Source organism: Erpetoichthys calabaricus, chromosome 4, assembly GCF_900747795.2.
Source record: "Erpetoichthys calabaricus chromosome 4, fErpCal1.3, whole genome shotgun sequence".
NCBI lineage: Eukaryota > Metazoa > Chordata > Cladistia > Polypteriformes > Polypteridae > Erpetoichthys > Erpetoichthys calabaricus.
Window position 1 is genome coordinate 115,217,397 of NC_041397.2, and position 15,268 is coordinate 115,232,664.

A 15,268-nucleotide genomic window follows, 5' to 3' on the forward strand; every position below is an offset into this window, starting at 1 on the left:
AGAGCATCAGGACATATACAGAGACAATCAACAAAGATTTCTTTATCTAGGTGTGCTAGGACTTATTATAAATATATAGGACTATAATTTCTGGCAAAATTTCTACCAAATAGTGACTTGAACAGGGATCACAACCTTAACAATCAGCCAGAATACATTATTAATTATAATTTAATTTAGAAGGATCTACACAATGTCATTTGTAGTTTGCCACTGTTCAATTTGTTTGGTGTTACTTACCATATAATTCCAGTGTAATGCAATACAACAGAGAGATATACAGTATAGCCTTTATTCTGGATTATATAGGATGTAATTTTTTTAATTATGCCAGAAATTATTCCTTGTACACTAATATATTAAATGTAAATATAAAGAACAGACTGGTATTGTGTCTCTTCTTTACAAAAAAAAAAAAAAAGATATGAAAGATACTGAAACAGCTATTCAGTGCATGTAGAAATGCAAATGGTGTTTAACTTTTGGAATTAGTTTTGTTTCCTGTGTTCTCTATGGTTAATCTGACTGGTCCATTTTTTTACATTAGAATCATCTGTGGCCTCACTCAGTTTACAAATCGAAGCCACCTAGCCTTTGCAGCTTTGGAAGCAGTCTGCTTTCAGACACGGGAGGTGAGCATTTTTTCAGTTAAATGTAATTTTAAACTTTCTTCTCCTATAAATCTCTTTCAGTTTAGTTAATGTACATATATGCATGCCATAATCCATATATTCTGTAAAGTTTGATTCTGCAGTTACTGTTGAGTTATTATAAATCATACTCTTTGTCTTTATCCACTGCAGTCAGTTTCTTTTTAATTTTCAAGAAACTCGATTATACCACGAGACAATTGTGAACAACGTTGGATAGCTACTTATTTTCTATTAAAATGGAGGAAGAAGCAGGATCATACTATATAATTCTATAGGGTTTGAATTTCCTTTTGTTTTATACAAGTGTTAGAAAGTTTGTGAACCTTTTAGATTTTTCTCTGCATCTGCAAAAATATGACCTAAACAAATGACACAAAAATACTTTTTCCATTTAATATTTTCCTGTTTGCACTTTATATGGAACTATCCTTTCATGTTAGTCTACTTAAAAACAGTTTACTCTTTGACTGGTTGGATGAAAACTGTCCAACAGTGCAAACACAGGGAGACCATAGGCACAAAACTTTACAGAATCCCTAACCAAAGATACAGTTTGATAATGAAAGGTATTGTTTTGCCTCTTTCCTATCTCATATTTCCCCAGTAATTATTGTTACCTAAAATGTAGTCTTTTCAAGGATGCCTGTCTTTTGTTCCAACATGCTGTTTAAATTCCAACATTTACAATTTCCAGTGTCTTGACTTTGCAGTGTTTATCAATAAAATCAAAGATCAGTCTTTTAAGGTAGCAAGTATTGACTCTACTTTTTCATGTGAGACTTTGCTTTTTCCTTATTACCAGTAGTTTAAGAAGAAAAAAACCATAAAAGCCGAGACAAGTGATACATAATGTGCAGAGTTTTTGCTTTTTTTCAGTTGAGCTGAGCAACTCAGTAATTTTATAAAATTAATGATTTTTATTAGTTAGCTAATTTCTTTTAAAATAAAGCACCAATGTAATTTTCTGTTTTCATAGCAGAGTGTTACTTATTCTGGTTTTCAATTTCAAAGATTAGACTTAAAAATGTTTAAATAATACTAAATAAACATATCTTTTGTTCTGTGACATATTTCAGATTTTAGATGCCATGAACAGAGACAGTGGAATCCCACTTGCTCAGCTTCAAGTGGACGGAGGGATGACCAGCAATAAACTGTTGATGCAGCTTCAGGCTGACATTCTGTGCATCCCAGTAGGTGAGCGCTACATCCTTCCCCATTCTTTTTTAATCTGGGTGTCCATTTCTTGTTTGCTTCCAGTTGTTTGTAGTTATTAAAAATTGCATGAATTTATTTATTTAGTTGACACTTGTATATACAAGGTGACTTACAAATAACAAGTGCACAATTGTAGCACTGGCAGGTTAATTAACTTTTATAAGGTTAGTCAGTGAGAAAACCTGGTTTTCCCACAAACAAAGACATTTATTTCATCTTGATTGGACTAATAGTTTTAAAATACAAGTTTTAAAGATAAACACTAGTCATAATTAGCAAAAAGTCAAAGATGCTAGAGCATTATAGCTTTTTAATAGGTGCTGCTAATGAGTCAGCATGAACTTTTTTCCCCCAGAAGGGAGGACCTGAACAGTGAAGCTTTGTGGGAGGTAGTAGAAGACAGAGAAGCTGATGAGTGTATGATCTATGTGAACAGCTTCTGGCTAGCCGTTTCTTTTGCACATTGCAATATCGTAATCTAGAATTCCCTGGCCTTGTAAAAGCATGTCTTCTCCTTCGAAATTAATACAAACTTTGTCAGATTTTTTATTAAGTCTCTGAATTTTCATTTCTGTAATTTTGGTCTTAAAATTCAACTTTAGTGTATTGAGGTGGTGGTACTACAGAACATACAATTGTTCACAGTACATTTTTTGATCATTGATAACAAAGGACTGTAGATGAACTGTTTCCTCCAAAAATCTACTATCAGCTTGGTTTTAGAAGTATTGGCCAGTTGATAAGCATCATAATCTTGCCCTTTCACAGTTTCATTGTTGCTAGTGGCCTTTTACGTTTTTTGTATCAAAAAAAAAACCGAGGACACCAAACTTGTTAGGGTATTAATTGAAAGTACAAAGGTTGTCTTTATATGACAGTTAATAGATTAATCCATTAATGGAGGGTAATGCCTTTGTATTAAACATTTGATTTTACTATATGGTTAATTAGATGTTTTTAATGTTTGCTAAATTTGAGTTCATTGAATGCAGTGAAACCATCTATGCCAGAGACTACTGCTCTTGGAGCGGCTATGGCAGCTGGAGCAGCTGAGGGTGTGAGAGTTTGGAGCCTGGACCCAAAGGATTTAACTGCTGTAACATGTGAAAGATTTGAGCCTCAGATCAATCCTGAAGGTATGCTCTAAACCATATTCATTTCTTTGAATTTTAAATTAAGAAATGAAAATAGCAATAAAAGAATTCTTAGTTTTAAATAATCATAAAGACAAAATAGTCTTTGTATTATATCATTAGAATACATAATTTAGCTGATTGTCATATTTTAAATACTTATTATGTACATTTTCATTATCAAGTATCCCATTCTAAATCACTAAACATTTACAAAGTATTGCTTTTTAATACTCATCTCTGCTGATTTGGTAGTCTCTTTGCAAGTAAATTCACTGTTATATGAAATTCTGTGCGTTTAAAGGTCTGGGATATATAATGAGGTCACTGTTGAATTGTTACTTGGTTTTTAAAAAAAAAAAATGATTAAAGATAAACTGCATTTTTTTTGGAAATAAAGACAAAAGCAAACATATTAAATGTGTATCACTTCACTGTGAATACAATTCTACCAAAAATGGCATTCTAGGCTGAGCAGTTTATACATTTTTATATTTTAAACAATCGATTAAGGTGAAAGCTTTGTGTTGCTCACAACTCGGACAATTCGGGCAGCTTTGTTTTGTCACAGATGTCCGAGTTGTAATTCAGAGTTTCTGACTCGACAACTAGAACTTACTGTTTGTCTGAGAGCATGTGAACACAGCAACAGAAAAACCGTTTGTAGAATGGCTAACACGGTACAACACCCTAGTACTACTAGAATAGTGATAAAAGACGAGATTTTGTAATCTAAAGGCAAATGTAGATTGTCTGGTAACAAGCACTAGTTAGTATTAGGTGTTATTGGTGATTATATTGATAGTCTGAAAGCCTGGATGGTTATCTGCAATATCTGTTTCTTTTTCCCTTTTAAGTGAAATTATGGGAGATTTTTGTCAAAACATCAAATCAACTTTAAAAAAATTCCTACACTTGACAATAACCTAATTCTCTCTTTTTTTAATAGAAAAAAATATATACACAATATTTGCTAAACATTAAATAGTCAACACCCTTTTTAAGCAGCATTTGAATGCCCTACCTTTTTTTTAATATATTATTTTTAAACAGCAAATTTGCATTTTAAGCTAGCATTTGCTGACTGAAATGTTAATAGTTTTTAAAAACAGTCAAAATCGTTCTTAAAATATTTACAAATACAGTCATTAACAGTGACAAGTTCATAAGCCTTCTTTTTACTAACTCTCGACAAAAGTCATTTAAGATATGAACTTCATTTATTTACTGTTTTCATTTAAAAAATGCTTTTTTGTTGTATATTTTGAAATCAGCTATTTATTTCCTTTACTCAAAACCTTCAGTCTAACATTCATATTTGTAAATGGTTGATTTGAAGATGCACATATTTTAATTAAATAATGTTTATTTTCATTTTCAACATTTCAATAACTAGATACGGGAAAATTGTATTTTTAAAATGATTTAATCAAAGATACACCATCAGAAAATATATGGGAGAAATTGGTATTTTTAATAACTTTCAGTTTAATAAAGAAATGGTTAAGATATGTATTAATCTGTGAATGCAGATGATCTTTTCCTATTGTTTTAATTAGTGCCTTTCTAAATAATCTAGTAGAAGAACAGTTTAACAGTTTGTATCAATGCTGTGAGCTTAAAACATACCGAGCATCACCATCATGCAAAAATGGTTTTCACAAAACATTTCTATTCAGATTTTTTTCCTGAATTGTTTACACTGTTTTAATTTTTAATGTTGCCAGCTGGGCATACCCCACTTGTGAACACATTCAATCGATCCAATTAAGAGCATTAGATGACCAATGTCTTGTAATGCATGCAATTCCAGTAGTCAGTTAATTCACTTTTTTAATATGCTTGCTATACAGAGAGTGAACTTCGGTATGCTCGTTGGAAAAAGGCTGTGCTAAAGGCAATGGACTGGGAAACCAGTGAACCCTTGTCTAATGGCAATGGTAAGTCTCTTGCACTTTGTAATGAAAATTATTTTTTGTCACTGTTCTTATCATTTACTGCACATAGCTTTGCCTTTGAAAATTAACAAAAAGAATGCATTCTATTAAAAAAGATCATTTGGCTGAAATCCTGATTATTTTAGTTATTAAAATATCTACAAAATGTAATATTGCTTCAAACTATTTGAGTGGCATAATAAAACATGTCTGCCCATTTTTCCAAAGTAAAATGTGTTCATTCAAAATAACAAATAACTTAAATGTTCAGTAAATATGAGTTCAGGACACCTAAGTGTGTGTGATTTATAATCAGGTTTTGAAGATATTAGCTAATGACTTTATTTTGAGCTCTTAGAAAATAAAGAGCTAGCATTGCACCCACTTTTTTGGCTGTCTGTTGCTAATAGGTTGTTTAGTTAGAGGCTAATTACAGAAACTTATAATGTCATATTGTAGGCAGTGTTATGCAGCACAGTGCAGCTTTGTGATTGCTTTAATTGGTACATGGACAGTACCTAGTAGTGAGTTAGTATCACCCGCCCAAATTTACCAAAGCATGGATTCAATACGTTTCCAAAAGTGTCACAGAGGGATGCTGGTCCATGCTAATTTCAGTCTGTCCTTTAGTTGTTTAAAGTTAGCAAGGAGTAATTTATTCTTCTAATAGCTCATCACACATACTTTATTGAATTAATCTATGTTGACTATGGAGGTTGTTATTTAATATGAATTTTCACTGTCATATTTCTGAAACCATGTCTTGTGACATAAAGCATTATTCTGCTGATTAGGCCCATTTGTAGGATGCAGTGCTCCATGGTTGGCAATGAAGTTCAGATATCCCATGATACTCAAATGTTTCTCACAACATACCCACTTCCTTCACACTGTCAACAGTAACTTGCATTTATTTGTAACACCCAGCAAGATGGATTCATGCAATCATTGGGTTCTCTCTGTATTCTCATTCTCTCAAAAGCAAGTATCTACAGTAATAAGAATTTTATCTAGCCAGCTGATATTTTTTACAGTACTCCAGTGTCCAGCGTGCATGTTCCTTAACCCTCTGTAATCCACATATTGTGAATTCTAATATGTATCTTTCAACACAGTTGTTATGTTATCCTTTAAGATTACTGGCTGAAGCCCATCTCTTAAACTTCACTTTTTATATTCGTTTCTGTTTGCTCCTTTCATCAATAGTCTTACTAGTTTTCATACAATGTAGTTTTAAGAAAATCCATAAAGAGTTGGCAAGCAACTCTTAAAAATTTTACAGGTTAAAACTAGACAGGATTTGATATCCTATCGTGCACAAAAAGGAAATAATTTAGAATGAAGTTAACAAACACAAAATGGAGGCTCAAGAACAAAAAAGTCTAACTAAAAGACGCTATTTACAGACAATTTTAATGAACAGCCTCAGATGAGTAAACAAAGCTTTTTAAATAGTGTGGTCAATGAAGGGATGCCTGGTGCTCCTGTAATTAAAAAATTTCTAAAGACGGCACTCCTGCTTTAGGCTTCTCTGTAGTCCTGCTTGTAGCACTCTATTTTAATCAACAGATTGGGAAATTACTAAAGATTATTCCAACTAACCATATAAAAATATAAAAAGTCACAAATGTGTATAAATGGACGAAAGCAATAAAGTTGGATGGCAGAAATATATTTTGGTTTGACTACAATAATAACTAGAAGACACGAGTTGGGTTTCAGTCAGCCTTACTCCCTTACATATATCTTAGTTGTTTTCATTCATAATGTTGTAAAACACATATCACTTTTTAAATCCAACAAGAAGTATACTTTTATATGTTTTTAACATTTTTTCTATTAAGGATCTCAATTCTGATGGACATTAGCTTATTAATGTGTGTGAAGAACAGTAATAAAACTGTGAATGTTATGATGTAGTATACTACATATATTAAAGTTTTATAACCTCTGTTCAAGTAATAACTATATTCCATCACACATAAAAACATGTCATCCAAGATTAAACACTGACTTCATTTCCTTTGCCATGACTCCATAAACACGAGTATTTTTTCCCTCACTGTACATTTTGCTGCACTGTGTTTATATATTAATAAGTGAATTTACTTCATTTTAGTAATGATAATTTTCAGCTTGTTCTGTTTATACAGTGATTCAAGACGTACCTTAACAATGCATGTTATTTTGTTTTTAACTGTTAACAGCAATTTTTCAATGATTACTTGCTAAATTAAACAACTAATTTTGTTGGATGATTTTGATTTAACTTGATTAATGGCTGACTATTTATGGATAACCGACAAGGACATCCTGTTTTGATTATAACAAATTAAACAGAAAGGTTTTGTTTTTGATTAATATAAATTTTCACCAAAGCAGGTTCTTTGTTCATGTAGAATCATTTATCATTGGTAATTTTAGAAATTGAATACTTCATTTAAAAAATTAGAGATTGACCAAATATGTTGTTTTCAGTTTCAGACGAAACTAAAAGCATGCAGAAACTTTTAACAATGCTTAACAACTAAAATACATGCCTCATTTTAAAATTTTGGCATTTCAAGTGCTAAGGCATGTTAATTAAATATCTTTGCAATTAAAATTTAAAACCTTACATGGCATGCACCTGAACATACTTGGTTTTTAGTGTTACACGGGTGAAAAAGAATATATGGCTTTTATTAACCCATTGGAAAGAAAGCAAGCCTCAGAGTTGACCTGCACTACATTTTAGATTGTAACCTGTGGTTTCCAACTTCAAATCATTTCTGTAGATGAAGTACACCATACACAGGTTACAGCAGGCGTCTTCTCTACAGGTTGCATTTTTTCCCCAAGACCAAAGGTATTTCAAAACCAAATGCACACTGAGCTACTACATTAGCATGGTAGACTCATTGGTCGTTGCTGTTGCCTCATGGATCCAGAGTCTTTGATGTGCATCTCTCTCTTGGTTTTTCTCAGTGTAGAGTTTGCACATTCTCCCAGTGCCTGTGTGGGTATTCCTTTTGGTCCGTGTGGTTTTCTCCCACAATCCAAAGATGTGCTTGTTAGTTTAACAGAAAATTCAAAAAGGGCCACCTGTGGGCATGTACTTGAATGGAGTTTTGCAAAAGACTGGTGCCCTTTCTAAGGCTGGTCCCTGCTCTATACTCTGTGCCACCAAGATATTCTCTAGCCCTCTGTAATGATTAAAAGGATTTGAGAATGCAATGTTATGTATACTTTCCTTTAAAAGCTCAGAACACTACCTATTTTTAAAAGTATTGTATAACTGAAAGATTGCAAAACAGCATGCAGGCAGCAAAATACAAAACATCACACAACATAAGAAATAATTTAAATAAATTTACAATTGAAGTAAAAAGATATTCACAGGTTTAGGAGGCATAACAGTGCTGTTGCCTCACAGTTCTTGAGTTCTCGGTTTGAATTCTGGGTAAGGCACTTTGTGCATGGAACTTGTACATTCTCTCCGTGTTTGTGGGAGCATTTGTTTGGTTAGTCAGACATACAAGATAGGCCATGGTGGCTCAAAATTGCTTTTCCTTTAACTGCATCTTAGAAATGTTTAGACCCCGTGTGAACTTAAACTTAGATTAAAGGAATGCTCCACACAAAAATCATATTTTTTTAATGTTACTTACCCCATGAAGGTTGTAGTGATTGATTGACCAACATTGGATAGCAGCAAACAATATCAAAAATATCCATGAAAAAAATCTCACATTACTTGTGTTGTATAATCCACATGTTAAGTCATCTAGTCATATACTCATAATGTGCAAAATGCATGGATTCTTTGCTAAAATATTGTTAAATCAGTACCTCTGGAAAATAAATGTAGTCCATAAAGAAGAAGCCCTTTCATTTGGAGACCGTACTTTTAAATAGAAGACCTGTCTCTCTCCTTTATACATTGGTCAAGTGACTTGTATTTAACCTGTAATATTCAATTTATACACATTCTAAAACCTATTGTTGACAGATCAGAAGTAAGAGTTTCTTTATTTGTAAAATCTTAATTCTAGTACTGTATATTAATTTGTTTCAAACACTAACTATAGTACAACTCTTTCCAGGCCATTGAAATTTTTCACTTATACTCTATACTTAATTTTAAAAATGATTAGGACCAAGTGAAAACACAATATTCCAGCTGTTCATTCATGTCAACATGTTGCAAGTTTAGGATGGACTTTAAAATCCACCTTTTGACATGTAAACCCATAAATGGCCCAGGTCCCCTTTATAATACAGAACATATTAATGTTGATACTCCAGAGTATACATTACAGTCTCAAGGCAGAGGCCTGCTTAAAATTCTCATCATAAATAAATTTGTTGTATTCAGTAGAGTTTTAGCTATATGACCCTTAAACTTTAATCTTCGTAACAATTCATACCTTTGGACTTAGTATTTAAATCATGGCATGTTTTAGCTGTTGCTAAGGCTATTCATGTTAATTTTACATACTGATTTTGTGCTTTTTGGTAATTATTATATCCACTAATTTTTAGTATCCTGGAGTCAATGTTATGGTCCTTTATGCTGTTGTTTGTCAGTTTCTGCTACTGCTGTGATATGTTGTTGAGTGCATTTAACTGTGGACAGTTGCATCTGTGAGGGGTACAATACCTTCCTGAAAGCCAGTGTGGTGATTTATGAACAGGAATCTCCAGTTCTAGCTTTGATCTTTGACATTTTACGTTATATATCTAATGTAGTAATCACATGATTTTATACCTCTCTCCAGGAATTGGAACTACCCAGAGCAACTGCATGATCAGAATATTGCTGTCTCACTTGCAGCAATAGTTAATATAAATTTAAAAACAGTTCGGGGCTCAGTGACAAACTTTTTTCCTTGTTTAATCCACTCACCAAAAATCTTAGACCAACTTTCAGTGATTAATAACATAAAAATATTCTGAATTAGACTAAGCCAAAAACCCTAATTTGTGATGTTCATAAGAAAGTAATGATTTACTTCATGAGATTGAAGTACATGATGAACGAAAATACTTGTGTCGAATGTTTGAAATATTAAAATGTATGTTTCAGTTTAAAGGTTTAAAGCATAAATGTTCTCAAGTGCAATAATAATTTTTCAGTTTTCCACCTCTAATAGAGGTCAATAGAGAGTTAGGTCCCTAGTAAAGAATAAAGAAAAACATTACATTTGTAATCACTAACCTTGGAATAATCTAAAATGATACCTTACTATACATGATCATGCTTTAAATTTATAATTTTTACATTTCTAAGAGAGGCTCTGTGAGGGCTAAGACCAACGGTAAAGAATCAAATATTGAAAATATCATATTCATGATCAGCAAGCTCAAAATAGCGTGAAACGATGCTCTGCTTTGACCTCTTGTATCCCATCAGGGGGTGAATCCCTGGAGTCTCTTGATATGGCATATGCACAACTTTTTACAGTCCCGAGAAAGGGTAGCAGGAACAAATCCTCACCAAGTCACCATGAATATAATATAAATGTTTTTTTTCCTACCAGGAAAAATGGTTCTGTGCTCCAATAACAAAAGAAAGCTTCCGTCTTCTGACAAGTGTCTCTCATGTACCTCTGGAAAAATGTAAACTTCTAGCAGGTGGTTTCTGTTTAATGTTTCCTGTGTTTGAGTGTTGCTGCTCCCTGCTCCTACTCCAGATGTCGCTGTCTCCTGTTTTACTATTTTGAGTTAAATCCCTTTTGGCAAACTGTACTGTCTGAGCCTCATCCTTAAAGGTGCAGAATCCCCTTTTCCCAGATATAAAGAAAACCCACATCAACCCAAGTTCCCATGTATTGTTCCAGGAATGAACAAACTAACACCAGGCCAACAGTACATGTGACACTCGCTATACTCTGGCTAGCCTGATAGATAGATATATCCATTAAACATTATTTGTCCCCTTTATTTGTCAAGGGAGAAATTTGGCTTATAACAGAAGCCCTTTAAATAAATAAAAATATATAAAGGGCTAGATAAGTAAGTAAATAAAAAAAAAAAGATAAAAATAAATAAATAAGCATACACACACACGCTGGTCTGAACACACACACCAGAATGACTATAAAGCAAGAGAATTCAAAAGAAAGGAAAGTTCAGGAGCCCCAGTAGTGTTTCCTGACACACTTCTGCTGAATAATTTGTTGTCTGAAAGTACTCGGTGTTAGTTTGTCATTGTTCATAATGGCACTTAGTTTTGCTTTAATTCTCTCCTTTGCTATGCCCTCCGGGGGTTCCAGAGTGCATCTTATAACTGAGCTTGACCCTTTAATTAGCTTGTTGATTTGGTGGGCCTCTCTTGAAGTGATGTTACCAGCCCATCACACCACAGCATAAAAAATAGTGCAAATTATTTACATAGTTTTACTTTTATCTTGTGAGTACTAGGATAATACTATCCTAGTTTTGCAATATTTCTAAGCTAAAAGAAACAGGTCTTCAATATTGTGGAAATGTAATGACTAAATGTTAAATTATTGCCAAAGATAATTAGTATAGGGCAGTGATTCCCAAACTCTGTCCTGAGGACCCACTGTGGCTGCAAGTTTTTATTCCAGCTGTGATAAGCTGCTCGGACACAGACAGACGGACACCATTCTCAAGTCCACCACACGTTTATTGTACATAATTATTTACAGGTCAAGTGCACAAACCCAGTGCCTCCAGCACCAAACTCCCCCAAAGTCCAGGCCTCTCTCAGTCTCTGCCTGCTCTTCAGGCCGCCTCCACTCTCCTGCACACAAACCTTGTCCACTCCACACCCGACTCCAGTCCTTCTTTGTAGGGAGGCGGCCCCTTTTATAAGTACCCGGATGGGCTCCAGGTGATCCCCGCCACTCCCTAGACACTCCCCTGTGTGGCGGAAGTGCCGGCTGTGTTCCTGGAAGCCCCCCGGGTGTTCCCAGTCTTCTTCCCCCCAGCACTTCCTGGTGTGGTGGAAGTGTTGGGGTTCCGGGTCCTTCAGGCATGGGGGCGCCCCCTGGCGGAGACCATGGGCCCCTACAGGGTTGGGCTTCCAAGCCCTGCACCCGTGGCCCCCAAAGAAACCAGGGCGGTCGCCCCCTCGTGGTCTGGAGGAGGCATGAGCCCTCCTCCCGTCTTCCTGGGCATCCCGGCTGGGTGCCACCCCCAGCCGTCTGCCACACAGCCAAATTTACAATTAATGATAATACAGTAATTGATCTCATTTATTTAGATGGTCTTTTTTCCCTTCTCTTGTTCTGCCTTTAGAAAAAGCACAGCAGTATGATTTTTACATTTATAAGACATTTAGAAATATTTCTGCTTCAAACGCTGTCACAAATAAACACACCAGACATCATGAAAGTTTGGGGCAGCCACCCGTATAATGTATCCTGGCTGCAAATATAGAAATTTTTAAAGAGTTGTTGACAAGACTGAGTCCAAAACAGAACTTATCACATATAGTAAAGATGGCAGATTTAAAGGCCCATTCAGGAAGTGACGTCATCTTTAGGGCCAGAACCAGAAGTGATGTCCTTGGGACCAGAAGTGACGTCATCGAGGGTGCCGGAACCTGGCGGGATTTCCCAAGAATGGTCTGCAAGTAACTGAGAAAGACAGTCAGTACACTTTGCCACCCCCCGGTCGATGGTGGTATTACAATTACTCGGGCCCTTTAGCTGCCTCCTACTCGCATGTGTGTGACAATGCTTATCTCTCTTTTGTTGTTGTCCTATTGTTTTGTTACTTTTTTGTGCAGTTTGCACCCTTCACTGTATCCTAATAATGATAATTAAAGAAAATGGAGCTGACAGCCAGGTAAGCAACACTGAATGATGAAAGGCTGCAGTAACTTTAGCATCAGATCCACTAATTAGTAGATAATAACTTTAACTGTCAGAACACCTGAAAAAGCAGAATGAAAATCAGGATGACATTGTGAAAAGTTTTTAAAAAAATTAAAATAAAAAAATAAAGCTATCCCCTTATAAGTGATTAGTACATTTTAGTATAAATTTATCAGACTTAGTTTTGTTATTTCTCCATTGACTCCAAAACACAAACTGGGAAATAACAGCTCACTTAATTGTGCTAGGAGTCCAATTAAAAACAGAAGTTGGATAGAACAAAAACCTGCAGCCACAGTGGGTCCCAGGACTGAGACTGGGAGGCACTGGTATAAGGTATATCTAAATTTTGTGTGGATTCATTGTTCAAGGCTTTTAAATTATTTGCTGTGAGCAGTGACTTGTCACATTTATAATTACCATCCAATAAAAGAAATTCTGTTAGAATATTTTTCACTCCTTTTCTATCCTATCTCACTAAAACAATTGAAGATGTATAATTCAGGTTTTATTGATAAATACAGTTAAGTGTTTTTGCCACTTAAATTGCAGTATTATTACAGTTGTTTCCAAATTATATACAGTGGTGTGAAAAACTATTTGCCCCCTTCCTGATTTCTTATTCTTTTGCATGTTTGTCACACAAAATGTTTCTGATCATCAAACACATTTAACCATTAGTCAAATATAACACAAGTAAACACAAAATGCAGTTTGTAAATGGTGGTTTTTATTATTTAGGGAGAAAAAAAAAATCCAAACCTACATGGCCCTGTGTGAAAAAGTAATTGCCCCCTGAACCTAATAACTGGTTGGGCCACCCTTAGCAGCAATAACTGCAATCAAGCGTTTGCGATAACTTGCAATGAGTCTTTTACAGCGCTCTGGAGGAATTTTGGCCCACTCAGCTTTGCAAAATTGTTGTAATTCAGCTTTATTTGAGGGTTTTCTAGCATGAACCGCCTTTTTAAGGTCATGCCATAGCATCTCAATTGGATTCAGGTCAAGACTTTGACTAGGCCACTCCAAAGTCTTCATTTTGTTTTTCTTCAGCCATTCAGAGGTGGATTTGCTGGTGTGTTTTGGGTCATTGTCCTGTTGCAGCACCCAAGATCGCTTCAGCTTGAGTTGACGAACAGATGGCCGGACATTCTCCTTCAGGATTTTTTGGTAGACAGTAGAATTCATGGTTCCATCTATCACAGCAAGCCTTCCAGGTCCTGAAGCAGCAAAACAACCCCAGACCATCACACTACCACCACCATATTTTACTGTTGGTATGATGTTCTTTTTCTGAAATGCTGTGTTCCTTTTACGCCAGATATAACGGGACATTTGCCTTCCAAAAAGTTCAACTTTTGTCTCATCAGTCCACAAGGTATTTTCCCAAAAGTCTTGGCAATCATTGAGATGTTTCTTAGCAAAATTGAGACGAGCCCTAATGTTCTTTTTGCTTAACAGTGGTTTGCGTCTTGGACATCTGCCATGCAGGCCGTTTTTGCCCAGTCTCTTTCTTATGGTGGAGTCGTGAACACTGACCTTAATTGAGGCAAGTGAGGCCTGCAGTTCTTTAGACGTTGTCCTGGGGTCTTTTGTGACCTCTCGGATGAGTCGTCTCTGCGCTCTTGGGGTAATTTTGGTCGGCCGGCCACTCCTGGGAAGGTTCACCACTGTTCCATGTTTTTGCCATTTGTGGATAATGGCTCTCACTGTGGTTCGCTGGAGTCCCAAAGCTTTAGAAATGGCTTTATAACCTTTACCAGACTGATAGATCTCAATTACTTCTGTTCTCATTTGTTCCTGAATTTCTTTGGATCTTGGCATGATGTCTAGCTTTTGAGGTGCTTTTGGTCTACTTCTCTGTGTCAGGCAGCTCCTATTTAAGTGATTTCTTGATTGAAACAGGTGTGGCAGTAATCAGGCCTGGGGGTGGCTACGGAAATTGAACTCAGGTGTGATACACCACAGTTAGGTTATTTTTTAACAAGGGGGCAATTACTTTTTCACACAGGGCCATGTAGGTTTGGATTTTTTTTCTCCCTAAATAATAAAAACCATCATTTAAAAACTGCATTTTGTGTTTACTTGTGTTATATTTGACTAATGGTTAAATGTGTTTGATGATCAGAAACATTTTGTGTGACAAACATGCAAAAGAATAAGAAATCAGGAAGGGGGCAAATAGTTTTTCACACCACTGTATCCTTATGGTAACATACAAAAAAAACTAAGTGAGAGCTCTGTCCCCTGAGAATGTGAATAAGAGTACTATCATCAGACTTCAGGACATACTGAAATGTGAAGAAAATTAATTGAGAACAACGACTAAGAGCTCAACTCATTTTAAAGTCTGGGATATTTGCTATCTGCAGATATCTGACAATTTTTCCTGTATTGAGCTTGTCAAATTTGAGAACCTGAACCATTACTCCTAAAAATAAAAAATAGAGTGCTGAATGGAAAATGAAATACACAGTAAAGAAGTACAAGAAACTCAG

General features: G+C 35.2%; 1 protein-coding gene across 4 annotated transcripts in view; it reads left to right on the forward strand.

Moving 5' to 3' along the window:
* gk (glycerol kinase) overlaps positions 1 to 15,268 on the forward strand; it is a 100,303-nt gene that overhangs the window by 69,564 nt on the left and 15,471 nt on the right. For all 4 annotated transcript variants that reach the window (XM_051926258.1, XM_051926259.1, XM_028799708.2 and 1 more), the window contains 4 exons: positions 548 to 632; positions 1,730 to 1,850; positions 2,864 to 3,007; positions 4,858 to 4,944. In XM_051926258.1, coding sequence (XP_051782218.1) covers positions 548 to 632; positions 1,730 to 1,850; positions 2,864 to 3,007; positions 4,858 to 4,944 — 437 coding nt within the window. The remainder of the gene's footprint in view (positions 1 to 547; positions 633 to 1,729; positions 1,851 to 2,863; positions 3,008 to 4,857; positions 4,945 to 15,268) is intronic.